We start from the raw sequence: 26,038 nt of genomic DNA, 5'->3' as shown, positions 1-26,038 counted from the left end.
ACTGCTGGTCCTGCTGGTTTCACAGGTCTTTGAACAGTGGGTGCTGCAGGGCCTGAGCGGCTGTGATCCTGGTGGCAGGGTTCAGGTCCAGCAGCCGGTCCAGCAGGTTGTAGGCCTCATCAGGAACTCTGTCCCAGCCCCGCTCATCTTCCTTCACCTTGCAGTCCGTCCCTGAGCTCGGTTTAGCGAGGCGAGCGGTTTCTGTGTTCCCTGAATGTTCCTGGGGGTTTGGGAGAGCAGAATAGAGAGACCCAGGTCTTTCACTGGCTTCATCTTTGGGTTGCTTCAGTGGTCCCTTGGCGGGATGATGTGTGGGCGTATCATCTTGGATCTTGGGGTGACAGGTGGTGGCGGAGTCTTTGTTGGCTTCAGGTAGCGGCGTGACTTCACCTGGCGCAGGCCTCCGTCCTCTCAGCGTCTCGCACAGCGTCCTGAGGTCCTGCCGAGGTAGATCCCGACTGCACACCACTGCCTTACCTGGATCACGTTCAATCCAGAAACCGGTTCATTGTCTACACAGAGCCTTCCGTACATTACAGTTAGCTTGAATCGAGCTATCCTACATTGTTTGTATATGGGGATTAACAGTGTTGCTAAATTAATCACAATAGCGCTCAAAAGTGTAGTTCCGGAAGTAAAAAGCCCATTGATTTTCCCTATAAGGATTTTCAGTGTTTCCCACAGATTACTTACTTTTTAAATGTGTGATTGTGTAAAGGTGTTCACGAGATACCAACCTTTCGTGAACTTGTGAATTTCGCCAGCTGTCTTCTCTTGTTTTCATGGAGACAGACGCTGTGTGCACGGAGGGGAGTGGCTATGTGTGTGTGTGTGTGTGTGTGGCCTATGTGAGAGAGCCGCGTGAGTGACAGAGGATAGCAGGGAAAGGAAATGCAGCTGAACGAATACGCTGCATGTTTTAAATAGCGTAAAATGTAAAAAAAAAATTTATAACAAAACGCAATACGTGGTGGCCGGTGTTCATTGTGTGATGCACCGCCACAAATTAGTCTATGTGTGGGAAACACTGATTTTGATTATCAGTCATAATGTGTAAACCATCCGAGGTGGACTGACCACGAGCTCTGAGGTTGTGAAGCCTTTTCTTGTGAAGAAATCAACCTTGTTTTAGTCGGGATCTTACGGAGAAATACTACACTACCTGCAATCCTAAGCGTTACAGTGACGTCTCTGTCATTTCCATGGTAACTTACTGTTACCATGGAAATGTTTACCGCACCCGCAAACAGCTAGAGTGAGCTTCTACCATTGAAGTCTATGATCGTTTACCTACACAGTATTGTAGGGTTTGTTTTTGTTTTTTTATCAAATGTTTTATGGTCACGATTAACCTCGGAGCTGGTTGGATTGGTTCCAGACTTAACACTCTTTATAGCCACAAGTTTCCTACGGAAACAGGTGGAAAAGCATTTAATAAAACGTCAACAGAGATAGTGAACGGGGGGGAACACTTCCGGAATCAGAGCCATTAAAAAAAGTGGGCGGTCACTGTTGAGTTCTATACAGAAGCATAATGATCGGTTTTGTGTAGTAAAAAAATATTGACACACACCAAATGCTTTGGCAGCCTGGATGGTCTCCCTGGAGCCTCGTATGGTCATGATCTGAGTGAGGGCGATCAGGTCATCGCTGGCTTTGAAGAGCGGGTAGCGGCCACTGAGCAGCGAGAGCAGGATCACACCAGCTGACCACACGTCTATGGCTGCAGTACGGCAAGATAAGACAGGAAGAGGGTGCAACAGTGCATGGGCGTCAACAATAGAGAGGGCGAGAAGAGTCCGGGTTTGAGTTTAACGGTACGCTTGTGCCAGTCTTTGCACAGCTGTCATTATGTGTGTGTGATCATGTAGTCAGGGTGTGAGATACCAACCTGTTCCTTGGTTGGGACACTTTGTGAGGACTTCTGGTGCTCTGAAGCCTGGTGTCCCAGCCCTGGGGGCCACCTGCTGCTTCCTTTATTAATAGAAACAACATGAAGCAGGGGTTAAAACACAAATCTTATTATTTCTATGGGTAAAAATTGGTTCTATTCTTCTCTTTGACTGCTAACCTGGACATGCAGATGTTGCAGACACGGTCAGTCAGGTAGCAGCTACAGGTGAGGCCCTGCAGTACGGTCCTCTGAGGTTTCTGACTGCTGCTCTGGGTCCTGACAGGCAGCGGGCCCCGGCTGGCTGAAGAGCACCTTCGGGTAGCTGGGTCTTCCGTTTTGCCGAGCTTTAACAGCTGAATAAAAGATTTTATGAAGAAAAAAACACAATGAATATGCCGAGAAATAAACACCCATTAGACCCTTTAACAGGTTCTCTCCCTAAAGCAAATAAAAAGAACTCTGCCGATAGGTGAGGAAAATATGCAATATGCCATGTATCATGATAACGATATTACTTACGATAAATAAAACAGATTAAAGTGTACTTGTAATTTCCGTATTGTTAAAATACAACAAATTGCTTGTTGAATTCAAAACAAATAAACGGAAATCCTTTTCAACTTATTTATTGAACATTGAATTGAATATAAAAAAGGCACCACTTAAAAAAGAATGACATTTTTTTGCTTACATTTTCAAAGTGCAGTTTCCTACTGATATTTTCTTTCAACAAACACAAAAAATATGTGATATGTCACAGCCTTTTGCGACGTGTTGATGATTAAAAAAAGACGATATGTTGTGCAGCCCTATTTGAAAGGTTTTGGGATATATTAAAAAGAGAAACCTCTTATTGTTCAAACAACTTGACTCTCTGCCTTGCTTACCTCGGTCTTAACGACAGGTTGTTTGGTGGTGGATGGAGCTGGAGTGCAGCTGTTCAGGTTCCTCTCTCCAAACACAGGCCGTGGCACTTTGCGTAGTCCTGTCAAATCCTAGAGAAAACAAGCATGGTATTTAGCTGAAGCCAACACATTAATGCAGAGAGAAGACAAAGAGATGCGCAGACAAAGACAGATACTTTAATATATCCATACAGGATATTCTTCAACCCAAAATAAAACCGTAATTACGCTAATTTACAACTCTGCTTTCACGGGACAAAGAAAAGACTTAAACACCAGTAAAGGTAAAATACTGACAAAGTGCAGACACCTTAGAGTGCTTTGTGTGAGAGGTGGATGTGGTGACAGAACGTGATTTTTTAACTAGTGCTTTCCGAGAGGCTGAGGAGGATGTGGTGGTGGAGGAAGAAGAGGACGAGGAAGGTGGCAAGGTTGTGGACTGCCGTGGAGGATGAGGTAGTGAGGTGGAGGCTGTGGTGGTGGTTTTGGGAGGGATCCTAGGTGGTGCTTTGCTCCGCTGCGTGGTGTCTTGTTTCCCTGTGGACCCTCCACCTTTTTGTGATGGCCTCTGCCTCACAACCTTCAGCAGCTCGACCTGGGTGTCCGCTGTACCCTGAGCGAGGCCGAAGTCCACCAGCGCATACCTACACACACACACACACACACACACACAAATCAATCAAAACTTCACATGTGATGTGCCCATCCTAAAGTTGAAGAAAACAACTGCCATGTGACAACTCACATTTTGCTGTGCCTGTTGTAGAGGAAATTGTTTGGTTTGATGTCTCTGTGAATGATACCAAACTGATGGATGTGCCTGAGGGCCTTCAACAGGTGATAGATGTACAGACGGACCTCTTCATAGCTCAATGAGCCAATGATGTCCTGATGAATACATTTTGATTGAATCCAAAGTTTTAGATCACATTTCAGCAAACACAGAAGCAAGAACTAGCTACTAAATGAGGTTTCGGGGATTATATTACAGATTGTATCAATGCGTGACAGAAACTAACTTGTGACAATGTACATACCACAATAGCTTGATGCTCCATATAGGGCATGACAATCACCACGTGGTCCTCCTTCCTGAAGCAGTACGTCACCCCCATCACATGCTCTCTGCCTCTGCAAAGTGAGAAAATAAATAAATAATAATCATTAAGCATGAGACGACAGTGTCTTGCCAAAACCAGCCATCAATGTATTGAGGTGAGTTGGTTCAGCTGAATCATACAATGTTAGACAGATGAGAAACCTATACACACACCCACACAAATTTGCTACGGCATAAAAATAACATGTTATTATACAAATCTCTTACCCTGTAACTGCAGTACATAGAGTGGGTTTTAAACAGCCAAATAACACCGACATTAATAAGGATCAGCAGAGAGGAACCTTTACCAGGCAGAATAGGAATACTGAATTAACTTCTATGAAACTCAATTTGAACCGATTGTCAAAGGCTACTACTAATAACATCATATTATTACTATATTATTACATAATGCAGTAGTAGATCATTTGGTTGAATGTGCGCGCCATATACTAAGACTCAGTCTTTACGGCAGTGGTCAGGTTTCGAGACAGACCCTTTGCACGTTGTCCCCCCCCCTCTCTCTCTCCCCCATTTAGCTATTCTATCAAATTATGGCCAAAAAAAGCCCAAATAATAATCTTAAAAAACTAAAAAACAATTACATAATACATATCGCTACACAACAAAGTAAAAGCTCCTGTTTTCACCCTGTGGGTTAGAGCTCCCCTATTTTAGCTACAGAGTGAGGCATCTCACTTCTGTTCTCTTTGTTGGGAGTCGCACATGCGCAGTACACAGCTAGCTTGTCAGTTGCAGAGTATGAGGGCGTGCCACGCTAGCAGCTAGGTGAGCATTATAACGTGTGTTACAAAGTGACGCACGTTTGTCATGGAAGTAAAGGCTGGACTACAATAGAGCTGTTTGTGAACAGTGTTTTCTGTTGGAGATGGTAAGTCCCTTTGGGGTGGACTTTTGGCTTTTTCACTTTGTAAACCTATAACGTGCACAAAAAGATATATGACACAATAAAGGAAAGGGAAAAAGCCAAAAAAGCATAATGTGAGCACTTTAAAAAGGTTTTCCGACTATTTGGGGGATGTATATCGCTTTATAAAAAACACAACCGTATTGGACTCACCCAGCAACAGTGAGACACTGAAGCTCAGCAGCGATGCGTGTAGGATGGCTGGTTGGGATGAGGTGCTTCAGGGCAAACATCTCTTTCCTCCCATCCCGCATCTGAGCCTCACCCAGATACACAGAGCTGAACGTACCTGGTGCAGACACACGTCATGATACACATCTTGTACTCCTACTGTATGATCATAAATACAAGTTTATCTGAAGCTATTGGTATATACTTGCAGCCACCAAAAGATGCGCATACAGAAATTCGGAGTATGTACCTTCTCCGATTTTGTCTATGATGCGAAAAACTTTGGCCAGCTGAGGGACAGCTTGGTAGAGGATGTCGATGTCTATTTCCACATCCCCTGGAAGAAAACAGCACAAGCTTTTTGAATTCAACACAACATTTTCTCACCCAAACACAAATAACAATAGGTTAGTTGTTGTTGTTGTTGTATGACTAAAATGACAAAGTTTTACAGGAATGTAGAGGTTACAAGCTTTCATGTCATACGATTATTTTATTATATTCCTAACATTTGTATACATCTAAATTAAAAAGCAAAATCCAAACAAATTATTGACAGTAATATATTAGGGTCATTGTTTATTCAACCTAATATTACTAACTATAATATGCGTCAAACTTACTTGAGACTTTGCTTCTCCTGTGACCTCTGTCAGATTTAATACATCCGTCTAAGCTGACGCCTTCGGTGCAGACAGGAGACAACTCCATCTTAATAAAGAATAAGAAAGAAACTTAAAATGCAGGTAACTGAAACGTTTTTATTATAAACATCACCATGTGCTTAGTCACTGTCATATTTACCTATTTATTAACTAGGAAGTAATGTTAAGTTAAACGGTGTATGGAGAGCCGCATTGGCAAACTACCTGGTTATTGGCATATTAATAGGAAATGTGTACAGCTAATTTTAAACTAAGCGCTGTTCGTCTTCCTCATTATGACAAAACTAGCATGCTACTGTTAGCCACAGTCTGTCAAGCTGGCTAACCACAGCTTGTTGAGTAAAACAAAAAGAAACTCACCGCTTTAGTTGGTCGTAAAGTGCAATAGAGTCTTCAAATGGCCGTTTCATGAGAACACCATGCAGCCATGAGCTAATGTTCCATCGACGAAAACGTAAGTATACAAATATCACTGTCTGCGGCCGAATAAAATAGTTTGTTCAGACTTTGAAGCTTTTCCGCAACAAACTACGCGCCAAAAGTGACGTCACTGACATCTCGCGTTACATCAGCACCAAATCGCGGGAACCCGTACCGTTTGAGACCAATGACGTCATTGATGACGCCCGAAGCCTAAAAACGCCGACAGTTTATTTTTATACATCCACGCCTAACACAGATGAGAAATGATTGTTCCTGAATTAATACTTTAATTAATGCCACTATCCAGTTTCAGAATACTAAACTGCTAATAATAATATGCTGCCATTATTATGAAATCATGGACGAAGGATTTATTACCACATTTGATGCACTACTCACAAGACTGATACAATTATGTTATACAATCATATGCCTACTTATAAATATGCACTATATTTAATATATATAAAATATTTTTTTATTTGTTCAGTCAAACAAGGGCAGACCTCTCATCTATATACACACCTAAAACACTTCACAAAGCTACTTCTAATTATACTTCATGCTGATTTACTCCCCAGACTGCACTAAATTATCCAATAAACAGACTTTATTAAATAAATAAATACATAAATAAATAACATTAGAACAAATAGTTTCATTTACAATATAAACAATAACATGACTTCAAAACAGTCTATAACTCTTACAAAATATGAACATGTGAACATGAATATTAAGAAAACACTTTATGTTAACAACATATTCATGTCACAGTTAGACAAGCAATACTTCTAAAATATACCATCAAATATCCCAAGGAAAGCTTCCTCTTCTTTGGAGTTGCTGCTGAATATACAGTGTGTAAAAAAAAAAGAGGGAAGGGGTTTATCAGTTAAAAAAGTGTATTCCATATGGGTTACTTTTATTATGTGCTAGGGGAAGAACATTGTGAAAATAATAGCCTTTTCCTCTACCTTCTGTTGACAGATGAGCTGATGTTGGATGGGACGCTCATTGTTGAGAAGAAACCAAAACCTCTCGGAAGTGGGGTCACGTGGGTCTCAGTCTGCTTTGGAAGATTTTTGAGCGTATTTACTGTGATCTCTTCACTGAATATGCTTGGTCTCTGCAAAAAAAGGGAGGGAGGCACGTTTTAAACGTGCCAAGTTAAAGTGAGTCAGTAACCTTTTAGCTTTTAAAATATTAACAGAATATTCCTATCCAAAAAGAGAAAAACCCATCAGCAAAAGAACAATACTAATAGTGAATTTTGCTTTCTGCCATGTTTTTTGTTTACATCTAAATGTATCCATGCAGATGATAGATAAATCACTTAATTACATTATTTGGTGAAGACAATATAAGGAGTAAGATGTTCAAGAGGCTCCATTGTGTATGTAGTATGAAATTTAGTGGGTTAAACGAATGAAAAACAAGTCTACGTGAATAACAATGTAAGCAATAGTATTCTCTGTGTATGTTGCCACAAAGCTGCAAAAGAAGCACATGCCAGTCTACACACACACACACACACACACACACACACACACACACACACACACACACACACACACACACACACACCTTTTTATTCCAGTCTAGTGTGATTTTGTTCTGTGGTCTGAGGGTCAGTGAGGGTCCTGGTTCTCTGAACCCAGGATTTAAAGTTGGTGACATCGACCTAAAACAAAATATGACTAATATTTTTACTGTACACCAATATAAAGCCTTCAATGGACAGTTCTGTATTTTCAGAATGGACATGTGTGTATAATTGTCTTGGCTTACCTCAATGGTGTTCTGGCAGTGGTTATACAGGGTTTGACTTGTGAGTGACTGAGGAGTAGTGGTGCAGATGTAGCAGCAAAGCCTACACAAAAAACATAGGTATGCTAGTCAAAATCATTACATTGGCTAAGGCATTATCCCTCATAATCATGCCTGGATGTAGGCTATAAAGATGATGTGTGTGTGTTACTATGACTTCTTAAAAAGATGTATGAAAATCTACCTGGCATGTTGTAGTAAACAGACTGCTGGACTTCAGCATTAGTTGGACATGAGGCTGATGACGTCTCGCTGGCGTGCACCAAGTTCTCGTCGTCAAAGTCGCCCCAGTCGTCCCATTCATTTCCCAGGTCAAAGCTGACAGTTGGGATTTGTGAGGATGAAGCATTTTCATAGCGAGCGCCCTGGTTTGACCCCGCAGTAGACCTCTTTGAGTAAGAGGTTGTATTGATCTGGTTTAGAAGCGGCTTATGGTTCTGACTCACACCGACACTGGTTCCTGGGTTCATCCACACTGAGGAAAATAAACACAGGAAGTAAAAACATTTTTTTTACTGCACTTTGGGCTTTCTTGTATTCAATCTGGAAAAAAGTGATGAGAGAGTTTTAGAGACCATAATTAGTGGCTTTGCATATATTTCCTACAATTAATAATTTAAAGGTTAAAATATTTTTTGGATACACAGTATTTTTGGGGATTACTGACCTTTTTAAGACCATTATGAATGAAATGTAAGACCTTTTATCACAACATCAACTGAGCCCTAAATTCTGTTTTTGAAGCCAAGTATCGCTAAACTTGCACTTTCCCCAAAGCTTACAAATAAAATCAGCTTTATGTCTGTGGTACAATCCGAAAGAGACTTGCGCCAATCACACGGAAGCTGATTGGCTGCAGTATAAGTTGCATGTTGGTCTCATTTGTAGTCGTAATACAGTGAAATTATATTTGGACTAGCGAAAGAAAGAACTACAACACCACAGAATAATAAAAGAAGAGCATTTAAGATTTGCATGGACGTAGGAAAATTATGACCTTTTTTAAAATAAGAAGAAGAACTACCTTTTTGATGAACCATGTTAACACTATCATTATATAGCTTATAAATGCACTGTGCTGTAAATTCCAAGATGATTTACCGGTACTTAAATGAGCTGATGATAATGGCTTAGAGATTGAAACCCATACAGTATGCACTGAAACATAACTGTCAGTATGTACAGTATATGAGATTTGTAGTTAATGTCCTAAAACATGCAGAACCACCAGCATGCTTTGTCCCGTAATGAGTTTGAGTTAAGTTGTTTCACGATACTTCGAGGGTGAGCCTGAGACGCGGCAGGTGTTTGGACAGGCTTCTCCATCATCCCGTACACGTCCTCCACATAGTCATCATAATCTTAGTGTGAGAGAAAGAAAAGTAGTCACACATCATTTGATTGTTAAACCCTGCAATGTTGAGGAATGTGTTGAGTTCAGGGTCATCATCTTTAACTTGTTTACCACTGTCAAAGTCGGCCAGAGGAACTTTGTCTGGCAGTCGAACGCTGTCTTCTCCCGTCAGATCCACGGTCTCAGAGCGAGGTCTCACTGAAGCTTCATATTGACTTCCTCCATACCTTTATCAAACAAAATAGGGCAGTAATATAATTCAGCAACATGCCATCAGACTTCCTTTATTTTATTGTCACACACAAAATCTAATTTGCAGTCGTTGTTAAGGGACTTATTCTAATATTTGCACTTGCGAATCAAAGTCTAACATGTCAGTGTAATACCAGGAAACAGTAGGTAGCCTCTCTTTAGGTTTGTAAGCAAAGTCCTGCATGTTGACAGACACTGACTCCTCCATGCTCATTTTTATCTGAGGAAATAAAGCAGACTTATTCAGCTTAGTAATACGGAAAAATAATGGACTAGCAAATAAGAATTTTATTGCTTGTCAAAGTAAAGTTATGTACATGCCTAGTCTGGTATATATGTTATGCACATACATTTAAATAGTCTCATATCTTAATACTATACAGTATAATAGCTATTCATGAATTTGTGTTACATATATTGTGCTGTTCTGCAGACTTAACATTTAGTGATTTCTTTTGAGAAAAACAATCTTGCATAAAATCACTTTGTATTCTATCCTGGATGATGTTTAAGATAGCACAGCCTTAGGTTTATATCATAATCCAAAAACAACTATGAATAGTGTTTATTCGTAACAATAAAGGAAAATTAGCCTGTACGGCTACATCTGGCACATTTACATCATGGACTCGAGTGGCAACGTTAATTTATGTGCATTGTCCCTTCTTAGGTAAAATAAAGATAATTCAACAACTGTTGTGTGATGACTGCAATGTTAAGAGTGTAATGCAGGCTTAGACGATCATGTTTTCTTCATCACCTTGAGTCGTTTGACAGGAGTCTGCGCAAGTGTGTCACACCTGGTTCTCAGGTCTTTCAAATAGGAAAAGAAACTGGATTCTGGATTTGCTGACCTCTTCCGTGCCACAATTACACCTACTTTACCTTGGGGGTGGAGAGAAGACCTCTACAATCTTAACTGCCACACAAAGTAAATGTACAGGTGTGCGTAACTGCACAAATAGACACATACACAGTGAAAGAAAAGTAGTTTTACTCACAGCAGTCATGGCCACAGAGATCCTTATTCTTGCAGAAGTGGTTGCACTGTCTTGTATTGCCTGAAGCTGATTGTAAAGTTGTCACATTTGAATACAGAATAAAAAACATCTCAAATATTTCATATTTCAGGATCAACAAAATCATCAGCAAGAAAGCCAAAGAGTAGTGCCTTGGTCTGTAGCAGATGTGGCATTCTCCCTCTGAGTTGCATCCTGATCTGTAGACTGTGGTTTCAGTGGCTGTGGCCTCTGTACAGGCGGATCATACGTTTTGTTGTGTGGATTATCAGTTCCATACCTCCTGGCTCCAGAGTAGTAGACATTGAACTTCTGTTGGATGTCCAGGCCCACTATAGGAGAGAAAAAGGCCAAAATGTACAGTAAATGCACTCCCTACATAGTATTGATAGGAAGTCCAGTTCATATGTGCAAAAACAAGATAAATATATATAGAAAAATAACAACTTTAAATAACTAAATTTAGGTCACAATTAGCTTTTCAATACAATACAATACATTATCTCTCCATTTGGAATGCAATATAACATTGAAATATTCAAAAAATATGAATTGAATAATTGCCTCATTTAGCTTGACACATTTGTTTCTCTGTGATATAAATATAACAATAACAGTGCTTTACAACACATTGCCAGTTGACAGACATCTCAGCTCAATAACAGCACTGCATTGTACAACACAGTTGAACAGAAAGCATGGTGAATTGTTCAATTCATTAATAAAGAATATTGTACTAAACAACACAACAAACTGTTGTTCCCCTCTATAATAGAGGTAATGCATATTGTGTATATTTCTATGGTAATGCAAAGGTATTTCCATGGTGTACCATATAGTGAGCTGATGAGATTGACACTGATCTCCTCTCCTTTTGAGGCCTGTGCCACCTCAATCTTCTTCGACCAGCTGCCACACTTCAACAGCACCGAGTCCCTTGAAAAAACAAAAAACAAATAAAACAAGAAGATGTCAGCTGGAAATCAATACACTATTCTGTCTTTTTCTACATCATGGTAAAAAGTGTTCTGATTTTTTTTTCGTTCACGTGAGTTTCTGTAGGAAGACCACGGTGTTGTCAGAGTTCCCGATAATCAGAGAGACGTAGTGGTGGTCTGGAGCTGTTCTCCTGGACAACAGCTGTGCTTGGTTTTTAAGGTTCACCTTCACCACAATCTCCGCCGTAGCAGAGCTATACCTCGGGAGCTACGAAATACAGATACAACCCTTAAAGACAACCCATACCAGAGCTTTCCAATGCAACCTCACTTGCAATAATAGCTCAAAAGTCTGACCAACAAATAGGGAAAAGCTTAATGTTGTTATCTAACGTACTTGTCCCTTTGATAATAAAATGTCCTTTACCTGCTCCAAAGTAACTTCGTACGTCGGGAGGTGTATGACAGATTCTCTAATTTGGTTGCCAAATGGTGGATGTCTGTTGAGAATCTGAATAGATAGAATAACTAAGTTAAAAAATCACATCCAAGTACTTTATACAATAATTAATTGAAAATATATTTGTTTTGTGCAACAATTAAAGGTATTACCAAGATTTTGCTTAGCATTAGCTCTGACATATGGTGATCACAGTTAAAGCGTCACTGATCCAGCTCAAGCAATTGTTAAATCAAATGCTTTGGATTATTATTTTTTTTTATATTACAGACTGACCAGCTCAAGCTCTCTGGCGTGGGTTTGCTCTATTTTGCTGAAAGTGGTGAGTCCAGCGTTCACCATTGCAGTTGACAGGCTCTGACCTGAAACACGCAGTGTATTATCAGCAAATGTTAATATTTAGTTTGGAACGGCATGTATGTCTAATAGGAAGAGTGTTTGGTTTGTGGATTCATTCATCATGCAGCAGCTAGCATGGCGATTTTCCCTCATTTTAATCCTGTATTTACATTGCTTAGGTAACAGATGCTAGACTATGCTATGTGTATCCACCTATCTTCTCCAGCTGTTTGGAAACATAGGACGAGTTTTCCCAAAGCCTGGCTCTGAAGCACTTCGCCAGGATCAGGGAGTTGAGCACAGCAGAGAATCCAGTCTTGGATCGGTGACTCAGAAACTCTGACAGGCCTAATTGGGAAATATAATCAAAGTGCATTAATAAAAAAATAAAAAAAGACATATTGTTTATTTGCTATGCCTGATTTATCCAACATACATTTGCTGATCCGCATCCCATTCTTGAAGATCCTTCCTGTGTCCTGTGTAAGTCCAAACTCTTGAATTGGGATGGTACCCAACTGAGCCTGAATCAAGCTGCAGACAAAGCAATAAATGCATAATATCTATAGTGGTTAGTCCATAAGAAACCTATAATATATATTCTGCAATAGAAATTCATAAACCTGCATCCATTTTTTATTAAACACTGCTTTTCCACAGAGAAAGCACTGAATAAATAAACCTACCAGTTCACTTTCATCTCACTGGTTTTGATCTTTCCCTCAATGGGAAACCTGTAAAAATACATATATATCTAATTTAGCATTGAGTGTGTGTACTTCCACTATAATGCATTTACAAACAGAGATTATGATCTGTATATGCAATTGTTAATCCTATAAATGTGTCTGACCTGATGGTGGTCCTGTTCTTATCCCTGTTCAAGGTGTTCAGGGGCCTCTTCTCATTCACTCTCAACTGAATGTCGCTGAACTCTCTGCTCTTCGAAATTAACTCAATCTGTACATACAGTCACTTTTGATATGAATAGTTTTTTCTTTGCAATGCCTTAATGCAGTAATATTTAAAATAATTTCCTTTTGCAGAAACAAACAGCCTAGCACAACACAAATAACACAAATGTCACAATATTTGCTTTTGAATCAAATGCATTGCTGTGTAGTCTTATGAGGAAACCTACCAGGTCAGACAGGTTCTCAGTGCCAGCCACTTTGCTGAACTGTTTCATGGTGTCAAAGGCAACACAGAACCTAGCCATCAACCTGCCGCCCTCTGCGAGGAACAAAACAAACAACTTAACAGTTTCAGGGCTCAGTTAAAAAAGAAGTGTAGATATTGGTGCAGATGTCACCACTGAACATAAGAAACTAAGAGGAAACTTGAGCATATTGAGCATTTTGCCAATATTGCCATTTAAACCAATTTCCTCTCGACCTGTTGGTTTGATGTTGATATCCTCATCCATGTCGATCAGACCAATGCAGGACAGAGAGTTGAGGTTCTTCAGACACAGTTCTAGGAGGAGAAACAGAAATCACCCTTAACTACAATAGTGTTAGTAATGTGCACAATTACTACAATAAGCCAGAGTGAAGACAGCTTGGATGCTAAGTGGCTTCAGTGTAGTGTTTCAAATGCTTCAATACAGTATCTTCCTAATAGCGGCATGCTAACTTAGTCACTTCAAATAGAGAACAAACAGTTGTGGCCCACCTTGCAATTTTGCTTCGATTCCATATCTGTCTAAGTTGGCAGAGAAACCTGAAATTGGAGTCAAGACACACTGCACTTACTGGCTTTGTATACAGTCATGACAGAGAAACTGGGCACTAATTCTGATACCGTTTTCTATGTTTGTGTTTTGAGCTCTGACCATAGTGTGTGGGGTTCTTGAGGGCTCTGATGTAGAGGAGGGTGGAGCGTATCCAGTCCAGAGCCATGTTCACATCACTGATGGTTTGGAGAACAATCTCAGCATTCAGGTGCTCCACCAGGTGACTGTGTAAGCTGGGGAAAGGAAGTATACTGTTACCTCATGTACTACTGTATAATCTCTCTCCGATGAGAGAGCAAGAGTCAGAGAAAGACAGGCTAAGAGAGAGAGAGAGAGAAAAAAATATCAAGTGACTGAGCTGTATTAATACCTGCTCTCAATGATTTCCACCCCATTCATAAGATTCATGTACTTGTCTTTGGTTTGAAACTTGGTCATGATCACTGCAGTCGCTGATGTGTCAAACTAGAGGCAGAAAATACAAAAGTTGGTATTTTGTTTGTGCAAAGCTATCTTTCTAACTCCATTTAAACATATGCTATGTCCATAACAGCTTCAGACACTTCCAAAGTAACGGAGCACTTTTAAATCACTGTAAAGAAATGCACCTTGTGTTAAGATGTTACAGCGCCAATGAAATAAATGCACAAATCTGTTTTGCTGTTTTGTGAAGGTGCAGCATCCCTTTCCTCCTCTGAGGTAAGAGTATTCCATTGTTATTCTGCCATTACTTGTGGTCTTCCGGCTCGGCCTATCATCTGCAGCAAGTCAGCCTCGCTGTACTCCTCACAGGAGCCTGACACATACTGCATGGTAGACTTGATCACCACCAGATGAGCTGGCAGGTTCACCCCCATGGCCAGAGTCCTGGTGGTAACTAGGGTATTGAAAATCAGACCACAAGCACAAATGAATGCCCATGAAATACAATGAAAACACAATTTCAAATTGTACCGGCAAAAGCTAAAAGTTTTTAATTGTTTTGCTCTATAGTGTGGCAAATTTTCTTATTTGCTATTGTTTAGTGATGCACAAATTAGTCGTCATAGAACCAGTATCAGTGGATATCAGCTTTAAAAAGCAATATTATTGTCAGTCTAAGATGATCTTTATTGCTATATGGAAACGCCAAATCCATATTCTAATTATTCTTATGTGTTACCTATAGATTCCTAAAACTTGTGCATATCATTTAAAGTGCCCATATTATGCACATTTTCAGGTTCATACTGGTATTTAGAGGTTATATCAGAATAGGTTTACGTGGTTTAATTTTCAGAAAACACCATATATTTGTTGTACTGCACATTGCTGCAGCTCCTCTTTTCACCCTGTGTGTTGAGCTCTCTGTTTTAGCTACAGAGTGAGGCATCTCACTTCTGTTCCATTTTTGTTGGGAGTCGCACATATGCGTAGTAAGTACTGCTGGCTAGTTAGTTGCAGAGTATGAGGGCGTGCCAGGCTAGCAGCTAGGCGAGCATTATAACGTGTGTTACAAAGTGACGTTTGTCTCTGAAGTAAAGGCTGGACTACAATAGAGCTGTTTGGAGCAGTTTGTGAACAGTGTTTTCTGTTGGAGATGGTAATTCTCTTTGGGGTGGACTTTGGGCCTTTTCACTTTGTAAACCTATAACGTGCACAAAAAAGATATTTAACACAATAAAGTAAAGAGGAAAAGCCAAAAAGCATAATATGAGCACTTTAATATGAGTAGGAAACTATTGTATATTGCTATTGGGTTAAAAACATCCTAGTAGAGGTCATGTCAGTGTAGTAGGTCATACTCTCTGCAATTCATATTTCTATTGAACAGGCATGGGCATGCTTTTTTTGACACACCCCTAGTAACAAGCTTGGGCTGAGGCCTTGCAATGTTTCAACACAATATGGGTGAAGTTCTGTACGACTCAGTTGTTGTAACCTGTGATACTTGTATTTCCTGTTTATGTCTGCATCATTACAGAGACAATAAAACACATGATCATGTTGCACACTAATCACATATCTATTTACAGCACAGGATAAAACTGTATCTGTAATCTCACAGAGGACAGGCAGGTCTCCCATAGTGAAGGCCTCTTCTATCAACTTCCTGTCAGACAAGTCAACTCCTGCATGGTGGTAACCAACTCCTAACATCACCAGATCTAGACCACAAACAACACCAAATAATGTTATACAGTTGATAATTTACAGCCATAATCAATTGAACATGTACTTTTTTACTGGGTCTGGACCATAGACTGTAAAAATAATGGACGACGCTTTGGGGCCTGCAAAGTGAAGTCAATGCGCAAAACTCAAGGCTATAAAACAGTACACACACCAATGGGTGACATCACAGATGCTACGTCCAATATTTTTGACAGTCTATGGTCTGGACTTAAAACAGGTTTCAAAGTCTGCATCTGGTGGATCTTGACATTCAGGTTTAAAAAGGGTACTTACCTCTCAGTTTTGAATCCAGAATAGCGCCTGCATATTTCATCAGCCTTAACATATTACAAAGTCACAAAAAGTCAGACTCAAGCTTTTTACTAAACTGAACTAAATGTGTTGATGACTGAACACGTTATGGATAAGTAAGAACAATACCTTTGCTTGTGCTCAATGCTCAAAATGAACCGAGCATCCTTGGCCAGAACTGCAGCGGACTGCTGGACTCCTTTCCTTGTAGAGCAAAACTACAGAATAACATAATTACTCTATAGACCGTGAAGAAATCTAATCCCACCATCCTGATTAACTCTTAATAACCTTACAAGCTTGTTTAATGCCAGAAAAAAACCAAGAAGAAAAGCAAACACGCGCGCGCACACAGAAAAAAAAGTTTGTCTTAATTTCCATACCCACCACTAATGCAGGCTTCTGGTCGGAGTACGTTTGTATGATGTTGGCCATCTTGTAGTTGAGCGACAGGTCAAACTTGAACTCTGTTTGGTTTGGGCTGCAGGGGAACCCCAGTACCACCTTCCTCAGCTTCACTGGACGGTGGCTCTCGTCAAAGTCCAGATATGTAGCTGGACCACTCTCATTAGACAGCCAGTCTGCTATCTAATAACATAACATAGCAGACAAAACAATGCTCTGATTACTGATTTACACTGGAGTAGGGATGGGCGATAGAGACGATATGCAATATAAACAATACAAAATTGGCCTACGATAGAGATTGTAATTATATTGCACTATCGCAATAATTCATGTTGATGACGCAATCTACCTGTCAAGTTTAGAGCCACCAGCTGCAACCATAGACCGTATATAAACGGCTGCAACCATAGACAGTATATAAACGGCTGCAACCATAGACAGTATATAAGAACTACAACGCGTCATCTTGAGTAAACATGGCTGAAAGCGAAACAAGGAGCTGGTGGAAAAGACCGGTGCGACATCCATTATTTGGACTTGGTTTGGATTTAAGCCGCTACAACGGAGCTGTGGTCGAGCCGTACCATGGAGCCTTTCATCAGCCTAACAATTCACTATATAACGGACAATTGGAATCTTGGCAGCCGGTGTTTGCAGACGTCGTACTTCCCCGCTGAACATACGGCTGTGTGTGTGTGCGTGTGTGTGTGCAGCGGCGGAGTGGGACCAAAAAATGTACCGGGAAGTGACAAGCAGGCAGTGGCACCAGGCCGCCGGATGGTGTTGCTAACAACTTGCAATGTATAACTATTATCACACCGGTCCAACGGGAAAAGTCCCGACTCTCCCGTGTGTTTGTGTGTGTGTGCTCAAATATGTTACATTAGGCTGCAGGTAAGAAACTTCGTTTGAAATATGTTTTTATTTAAAGTATCTGTGCATCTTTTCCTAATACTGAAAGTATTTTCAGTACAGTGTCTTTTCCTTAACTAAACACACCAGTTTTTCCTGTTCTCTGCATCTTGGGTGACATTTAAGAACCAAGGACTTAAATTAACTAAGTGTAGTGCCTTTTAGAATGGTTTGCACTAAAGAGAAGACACCCAATACTTTAAGCTTTTTCTTTGTCAAAGTTTCTGCAACTAGTGTACGTGAATTTTATTTATCTGCAATATTATGTTGTATAATTACAGTTTTGAACTTACAGTTTCTTTCTCATCACATAACACATACACATAAGTACTCCAATTAACCAATTTATCTATGAATGATATAATTTTGATGAATTTGCTCACTGCATTTGGAATTCTTGTGTCATAAACAAATGTCTGCCACGCCACTTACATCAGAGGGGTTGGGTATGGTGGCTGATACAGCCACAAACCTCATAGAGAGGCCTGTCTCTGGATTCTGTGCTGTTCTGTAGGCATGTACGGCCTTCATCCTGCTCACCACAACTTCTAGCGTGGCACCACGGGTCGCATCCTTCACCACATGCACCTGGGAGAACAAAATGTGTCATTTTACAGATTATTTTATTATTTAATTAGAAACATCTTAAAGGCACAGCAGAGAGGTTGGTATGTACGTAGGTAAAATTAAATTAAATGGTCCTATGTGCATCACTGTATTCCATTATCAACATGAGGAGGTGCATCTCAGTCAGGAAGAACTACATAAACAGGCTGTATACACTCTCATAATAGGCCCAGAACATGATGTGCTATAATTTTTAATGGGTAACCTCAAGTGAAATTAAGTGCTCAGAGCAGAGGCAAACAATGTGCCATTACACAGCGTGGCATAATAAAACACATTTTAGACAGTTCATCTTCTGACACAGTGAGCATCCACCACCATGCAGGCAGATTATAATACACTAAGGGCCAGATGTACGTACATTTGGGAACGTAGCGTTATCAGCGCCATGGCCAACCCACAGAAAGAGCACGCTGTGATACTTCAGTTTACGTCTTATTTACCAAACCTGCAGTTCATCGGGTAATCAGCGCCCCTCAGATCTCTGCAGGGTTGCAGGCTATTTTGCAGAGGCTCCGTGGCACCGTCTGGCGCTTAGCACCGCCCAAGACGATTGTGATTGGTTTAAAGAAATGCCAATAATCCAGAGCACGTTTTTCTCCTATCCTGGAATGCTGTGTGGACTTGCCAGAGCCTCCTCCGCAGCGCTGTGGAGGAAGGTCTGGCAATGCGAGACTATAAGACACTATGAAACACTGAAATATGACAAAATATCTGACCTCATCAATAAGAAAGAGCCTGACTAGCTGCAGCAGACAGTTGTCCTTCCATTTTCTTGTCATGCTGTCCCATTTTTCCTGCAAAAAAAAGTAAATACATACAACATTGCGTATTCAAGTGAAACTTCAGATCACAATTTTATTTTGGATTCTCGTCTTTCCTCTTCCTTAATTTTGGTCGCATGTGTTTAATTAAGACATTAGTATGGTGTCACACACAGGCGTGGTCAGGATGATGTGGGAGTCCTGAATCTCAAAGAAGTCCTCAATCTCTGTGTCGCCTGTCAGCTCCTTACAGTTCAGCCCCAGGGGACCAAACTTCTTCTTCCAGTTCTCAAAGCACTGACTGCAGAGAGCTTTAATAGGGGCCACTGGCAAGAACAAACAGTAAATACTGTATTTTCACAAGACAGCTTTTTGCATCTCAGAAACACCCTAAATGTATAACTGAATCAAAAATGTAAAACACGCTTGAATTGATACAGTAATCTTACGAGTTGAGAAAATAAAAAGTTCACAAGTTTCAGGAATTCTTCTAAACTTTCTGTGTAGGAATAATTTCCCCCAATACTGAGACTAGAAAATACAGCCTTTTAGATTAAATGTTATATATATTTTGTGAATATAAAGAATGACTCTAGGCCCATTCTACTCAGACTGGAGCTTTTTTAAATGTATTAACAGGGTCTACATAATATTATGCTCACTGTAGACAGCTTTGACGTCTCTCCAGGGCTCTGGGGTCTGCATCAACAGACGAATGATGGCCAGCTCAAACAGCACTGTTTTACCAGACCCAGTAGGAGCACATGCCACAAAGTTCTTACCCGTGTAAAGAACCTGTTAACAAACCCAAAAAATACAAACTATCAAACTATTGTATATTGTATAATAATAATTCATAATTATAAAAGGCTTACAAATAATGCTTACATCATCAAGTGCTTTGGACTGAACGTAGTTGAAAAAGGGGAAGTCCTTGAAGACGGATCTGAACTTTGCTGCTGTGTTAGCATGGTTTAGGAAATCAAATCCCATTATTTGTGTAATTTAATTCCAAGTATTCTAGCCCTGTTGAAACATTGTCTAATGATTTCAAATGGTGTTGACCTACACAACAGAAAGGATACGGATTTCAGAAACTGGTCGCAAAACTCCAGACCCAGAGGACCCTAAAATGTGCACAATCAAAACGTAAAATAATTTCATTTTCAGTCACACTTTCACTGATTCCACTCATTCAAACTTGATGTTGATATGAAATGTTAAACATTTTTGAAGGGGGTAAAACCAAGGGATTTCATTTTGTAGTTAAATATGTAGTAAAACTGAAGAAATGACTGTAGTATGTGGTTACAAAGGTTTGGACTGTCACTATCTACAGCTTCTACTGATTTACAATCCACCACCTAGTGACCAGCATGCTGCATTGCAATGAAGCGGTCAATGAGGGGAGCTCACCTCATTTAACCTCATCACACCCAAACGCAATGTGGCAGCTGCTGCCACGACTAGACATGGCCATGCTCATTAGCTGCACCACTTTGCAGAAGCTTTATGAGTGTTATTTGGTGGACCAGTCGTAGAGTATGAGCACAGGGCCTGTCTGTGACTGTGTCAATGCAGTGCAGCACCTTGTATGTGAAGCGGCTGCGGCGTCATGGGCGGAACGAAGGCTCTCTTTGTGCCCTGTGTCTCAGCATGTGTCGCCTTCTGCGGGGGTCGGCCACTCGCTGCAGATGAGCCCAGAGGAGGGGGTGGGAAGGGGGAGAATGGAGGAGCTGCCTGGCTAACTGTCGCCCGTGGCGGCTGAAGAGGAGGAGGCCCTGTCGCCATGGTAACCGGACTGAGAAAAGTTTGAGGTCTGGATGCTGTCTGGCTGCTGCTGCTGCTGCTGCTTCTGAGGTCATCTGTGTTTGACGAGTCACCTCCACTGTTCAACACCTGAACCTTGAACAAGCTGTTGTGGAAGGGAGGGAGGGAGGGAGGGGAGGATACGGAGGGAATAAAGAATTGATAGAGGAGGAAGAAAGAATAAGAACACGAAACGATTGCTGCTGCTGCAAGCTTGGAGGCTTATGTGAAGATGCAGCCTATGGGGGATGGTTGAGCATCTTTTCTTCGTAATGTACTGTAGTTCTATCTTAACTAAGCATGTCATGGATTTCAACAATTTGAGGGATTAAAGAGTGCGTCAGCACTACTAATTACATTTTTGGACAGCGAAAAACTAGAAACATGCTTTCATATTGTGAAAAACATCAATCCTACTAATTTAAGCATTTTTTAAATTATGTTCTGCATCTGCCTCCAAGAAGAGTTGCAAGGCCACATATCAATCTTTGTCAGTTAAACACTTTCAAATCATACTAACCCCACGTCACAGCTTTACCGTAAAGGTCCAGTGTGTAACGTGTTTAGTTGTTCATTATCAAAATCTGTATTGCCCAGGGCTCCAGACTAACTTTTTTACTAGGAGCACAGTGAAACTGAAAATTTTAGGGGCCCAATCAGAAAATTTAGGGGCACACACCGTAAATCAACATGCTAACCAAATATTCACATTTCTACTAATTTCCACTAATAAATACTTTGATAATAGATTACAATGTGCTGTTTCAAATTCAGTGTCACTTTTGAAGATGCAATATATAAGGTAAACTGACAGCCCCATTGCTCTCATGACAGTAAAAAAATAAATATATATTTTGTTTATTATTGTATTTGTATATTATTTTTTAGTATATTATTATTTTTTTAGTTTTATTTTCATCATGACCGTTTTTAATTGCTTTTTAATGTTTCATGTAAAGCACTTTGAATTGACTCGTTGCTGAAAGCTGCTGTAGAAATAAAGTTGTTTTGCTTTACAACCTCAGCCTGTCAGTCAGTCACCAGGGCATAGAAACCACTGTTGTGCCTGGCTGTTCGTCTCCGAGGAAGTGTAACATCAACAGCACTGCGACAGCTTTTGGCTTGCCATTAACATCATATCGCGGCAAACGCTGTCTGCGTGAAGTTATGAAAAACTGTAACCACACTTGAAACCACTTTATCGGCATTTCCGTGACTCACTGTGACTTCAACAAAACTGCAGAGCCGACGTAGTTTGCTCTGTCTGCAGCTCTGCATGTGTGCGAGTGTGTGTGTTTGTGTCAGAGCTCTGCTCTCTGTCAATTTTCAAAGAGAACAGATAAGCTTGTGCTTACGCGCTCTCAGGTACCGACATTTCAACGTTTAGGCTAAAGTGTAAAAAAAGTGGGCAAATTTACTGGTCGCACATGTGCGACTGGATGTAAAATTCAGTTCGCGTTTTCGCTGTCACATGATAAACTCACAGGTGCTGCTAATGCTGTTAATGGGTATCATAGCTTCCCAGCCCCCCGGCAAGTTTGAAGAAGGAAACATGGAGGACCACACATATTCAAAATCCAAATTTCAGGAACAAGAGTCTTCTTTTTCACCCAGAAAAAGGAAATTGAAAAGAGCAAGAGACCGGCTTTTTGAAGCGTGAAGGCTACCGTAGCTGTGATACGTACTTTGAACTGCGTGGCGCGAGAGAGTTGATTGCGATATATGATCTCAACGCTAGATGGGAGAAATTCCCACACATTGGACCTTTAATGGCAGATACAACATTAAAGCTATGATAGGCACTTCATTCATGTGCGTTATTGTGCAAAAAAATCCATAATATTTTTTCAGCATATTGTAATTCAAGTGATCTGAAATAAAAGTCAATTTCTGCATTTCCTCTTGGCTTTGTTTTCAGCCTTTAGAAAAATCTAACCCGTGACGGGAGACTTTGACCGTCTCACTGTACTTTAAATTCTGGCGTTTTTTTTTGCATATTACCAACTGCAGCTTTAATTCTGGGACGGTCGCAGGATGGAAGGTAGACCTAGCATAATCTCCACAGCACTGTGTCAGCACTGGAGAAAAGTCTGGCTGCACCCATTATCATTCTGGTATTGTGGAAAAACGCTCTGGCTTGTTTGTATTTATTTATTTATTTTTTTTAAACCAATCACAATCGTCTTTTGGCGGCGCTAAACCCAGGATGCAGCAACGGTGCCCTTGCAAAATAGATAGTGGAGATTGCGGAAGGGGAGGTAAATTCCATCTGAAATAGGCGCCCAACGGCTGGCTTATACCAAGAGTCTACATCCGGTGAGTCAGATTTGAACGTTTCATTTTCTCTTTGTCTCTCTATCTTTCAGACAGATGGCCTTATTACACGGGCATAACCACAGTGTTTACAAAAGTTAAAAAAAAAAGAAATAAAAGGGAAACACAAGGTTTACAGATATTAGAATAAAAACCTGTTCATTTATGAATTAAATTCATGTGATATGAATAAATCAATGAATATGTTTGTATACGTAACAAATATTTTTTATAAAATGTTAGCTAATTTATAGTTTCATCATTTCAGTTTTATTTATGTGACGCATCACTTTTAATGATAATAATAATAATACATTTTATTTAAAGGCGCCTTTCTCTGCACTCAAGGACACCGTACAGGGATACAAAAGACATTAAAATTAATGAAAATTTATTAAAAATGATGGGAATAATTTTATTGTAATTTAATAATTAGGATGGCCAGTGTTTACTTCGGGACAATTTAAATTGTATTTCGCTACGGTGGTGAAAAAAGTTAAGTTATAGCCCTGCCCCAAGTGGAGAATTCTTCTCATCTTTCAAAATATGTACTACAGGGTGGCCGGGTTGGTAAAGCAGGCGCACATATGTGGAGGTTTACTCCGAGATGCAGCGGCCATGGGTTCGACTCCGACCTGCAGCCCTTTGCTGCATGTCATTCCCCCTCTTTATCCCCTTTCATGTCTTCATCTGTCCTGTGAAAATAAAGGCCTAAAAAAGAAACTTTAAAAAACTAAAAAAAGTTCTACAGAGAGACTGTCTGAAAACTATGTGCACACACTCCTTAATTCACAATAATGTAAATGCTGTCTCGACAAATAACTGACACTTGCCTTCTCCGTAGAGGTGGGCTTTTGCTGCAGTCCAGAGACAAACCCCTCCTGCTGATGGCTGCATGACCAGAGTCCTGCAAGGTTTCATCTCCACTTCTGCCACTTTGGCAGGCACCATTAGAGTCATCCCTGAACCCTTCACCTCCCCAAAAGACATCAGATCTTCTATTGCTGGCATTATGAGTGTCCTCAAAAATGTTCTCATCATTGTTAAAACTGTAAGGACTGTTGCTTTTTGATGGTAAAACCTTAAGGCCATCTGATCCCTTAAAAGGAGGCAGGAATCTCTTGGGTATCTGTGAGAAACCTGTGAGTAATATTGAAAAGGGAGAGTTTCATGAAACAAAGTTGTTGGTAACTGTAATTTGGTGCCTTTTATGGGTGTGACTCTCAAATTTAAGGTTGACTATTTTGCTATTTCACTTGCTGATGAAAATAATTTACAGCAGCGAATTTACCATTCCAGATGTACTAGGGATTATTAAAATATATCATAAGACCCTAATCCCAGTTTGTTTAGGCAAGCCAAGGAATATTGAAAAAGCTTCAAGCTATCTTGTCTGTGAGTCACAATGTTAAATTTAGTAGGGCTTCAATAGGCCAGAAACTGAGCAGTTTACTCAAGTCAAGTGAAAAGGAATTCACCCTAATCCAGAGCACAACATACTGTATAGGGTGGAGAGAGACTCTGCCTCCTTCTGCATATCCTGAGTGGATGGAACCTGAGAAAGAGATGGAGGCACTTCCAGCTGCCATGGGCTGACCTCCTGGTGTAGTGGCTTTCTGTCAAATACAGTCCACAGGAGGAAACATTAATTCAGCTGTGAGAGGAAAAAGGAGAGAGAGAGGGGAGGATGTTTTTGTACTCACACTTTGTGGACAACGGGTTTCTCAAAAAACAGATTGTCCAGGGATAAGGTGCAGTCATCAGAGTCTACCATCTCATCAGATCATGTAGGTGCTCACACATTTGATTGCAAAGCAGGGCAATGTCGGTCAATCACTATGGATCCTGGTTGGGGAAATCTGGCTAAAAGAAGAAAATAAACCAGATATACTTATATGGATGCAAAAACGAACCAATACATATATTTGTAGCTATGTATTTACAATATAACGTATGTGGCTGAAATTTTGTTAGCGGTTGAATGAGAGGAAGAAGCTATTGTTGCTTTAAGCTCAGAGGCTTTTTTGAAGGTTTATTTTGTTGTGTGGCAATACGATAAACATGAAAAATGGTTTACCATCTTTTAATATTTCTCTCATGATATATCCTAGGATGTCAAGACTTCAAAAGATGTACAGTTAATTACCTAAAATTAATTTGTGCATGGATTTAAACTATTTGAGGGGTTAAAGAGAAAATCACAACTTAAGTTGCATTACATTTTTGGGACACGCAAAGAAAACTGTAAATGGATATGGGACTTTCATACAGTACAACTAGAGACAGCAATATTCCAGCTGATTTAATTTAAATTTAAGCATTTAATTAAGCTAAAGTAGCTTTTTCTAGCTCTAGCTAGCTAAAGCTAAAGCGTTAGCTAGTGAACAACCAGCTAGCTAGCAACATTTAAATATGACATGTTAACCATTAGTTAGCTGCAATAGTAATGTTAACACTAGCAGCAACATATTAAGCGAGGACCTGCATGCAAGTTATCAGTAGTATTTTCTCGCGGTGTAGCTAACGTTAACGTTACCTACCAGTGATAATGAATACATTTACTCCGTAGACATTAAAACTTTGTTGTTCGGTGAGAGCTTGACCCCACTACATTTGACAGTATAGCATTTGACAGTTTAGCGCCTCTTTACCGTGTTCACGCGAGATTGAACCTCCCATTATTATACAACAAGTAGATCCGACCAGGCAATCTGATTGGTCAAT

The 26,038-nt window shown here is 40.3% G+C and overlaps 2 protein-coding genes across 7 annotated transcripts; both read right to left on the bottom strand.

Moving 5' to 3' along the window:
• Nucleotides 1-19: 19 nt before the first annotated feature.
• Nucleotides 20-5,479, bottom strand: cdc7 (cell division cycle 7 homolog (S. cerevisiae)). Its single transcript, XM_028593187.1, has 11 exons — nucleotides 5,470-5,479; nucleotides 5,251-5,337; nucleotides 4,983-5,118; nucleotides 3,837-3,930; nucleotides 3,545-3,687; nucleotides 3,164-3,443; nucleotides 2,782-2,889; nucleotides 2,072-2,247; nucleotides 1,892-1,974; nucleotides 1,574-1,723; nucleotides 20-477 (listed from the first exon to the last, which is right to left on the bottom strand). Exons 1-11 carry the CDS (start codon nucleotides 5,477-5,479, stop codon nucleotides 20-22), a joined length of 1,725 nt encoding a protein of 574 aa, XP_028448988.1.
• On the bottom strand, nucleotides 5,251-25,980 carry hfm1 (helicase for meiosis 1). Of its 6 annotated transcripts, none has more exons than XM_028592455.1 (42): nucleotides 25,855-25,979; nucleotides 25,018-25,177; nucleotides 24,815-24,930; nucleotides 24,148-24,454; nucleotides 20,782-21,107; nucleotides 20,278-20,319; nucleotides 20,081-20,151; nucleotides 19,855-19,987; nucleotides 19,367-19,518; nucleotides 19,148-19,225; nucleotides 18,234-18,389; nucleotides 16,869-17,069; nucleotides 16,611-16,699; nucleotides 16,464-16,507; nucleotides 16,061-16,162; nucleotides 14,747-14,892; nucleotides 14,386-14,480; nucleotides 14,115-14,248; nucleotides 13,955-14,002; nucleotides 13,676-13,756; nucleotides 13,422-13,513; nucleotides 13,134-13,240; nucleotides 12,967-13,014; nucleotides 12,717-12,814; nucleotides 12,494-12,628; nucleotides 12,218-12,303; nucleotides 11,909-11,992; nucleotides 11,592-11,749; nucleotides 11,376-11,479; nucleotides 10,696-10,875; nucleotides 10,526-10,591; nucleotides 10,285-10,409; nucleotides 9,659-9,744; nucleotides 9,384-9,499; nucleotides 9,196-9,279; nucleotides 8,103-8,393; nucleotides 7,880-7,961; nucleotides 7,676-7,772; nucleotides 7,066-7,217; nucleotides 6,894-6,937; nucleotides 5,624-5,711; nucleotides 5,251-5,337 (listed from the first exon to the last, which is right to left on the bottom strand). In XM_028592455.1, exons 2-41 carry the CDS (start codon nucleotides 25,086-25,088, stop codon nucleotides 5,659-5,661), a joined length of 4,680 nt encoding a protein of 1,559 aa, XP_028448256.1. In that variant the 5' UTR covers nucleotides 25,089-25,177; nucleotides 25,855-25,979; the 3' UTR covers nucleotides 5,251-5,337; nucleotides 5,624-5,658. The 6 variants fall into 6 exon arrangements, with proteins under 6 accessions (XP_028448256.1, XP_028448257.1, XP_028448258.1 ...); XM_028592456.1 differs by having other exon boundaries at nucleotides 6,894-6,934; XM_028592457.1 differs by having other exon boundaries at nucleotides 10,526-10,585.
• Between the last annotated feature and the right edge of the window lie 58 nt (nucleotides 25,981-26,038).

Source organism: Perca flavescens, chromosome 12, assembly GCF_004354835.1.
Source record: "Perca flavescens isolate YP-PL-M2 chromosome 12, PFLA_1.0, whole genome shotgun sequence".
Lineage (NCBI taxonomy): Eukaryota > Metazoa > Chordata > Actinopteri > Perciformes > Percidae > Perca > Perca flavescens.
Note: the sequence above shows the minus strand (reverse complement) of the source record. Positions and strands in the feature narration are given on the sequence as shown.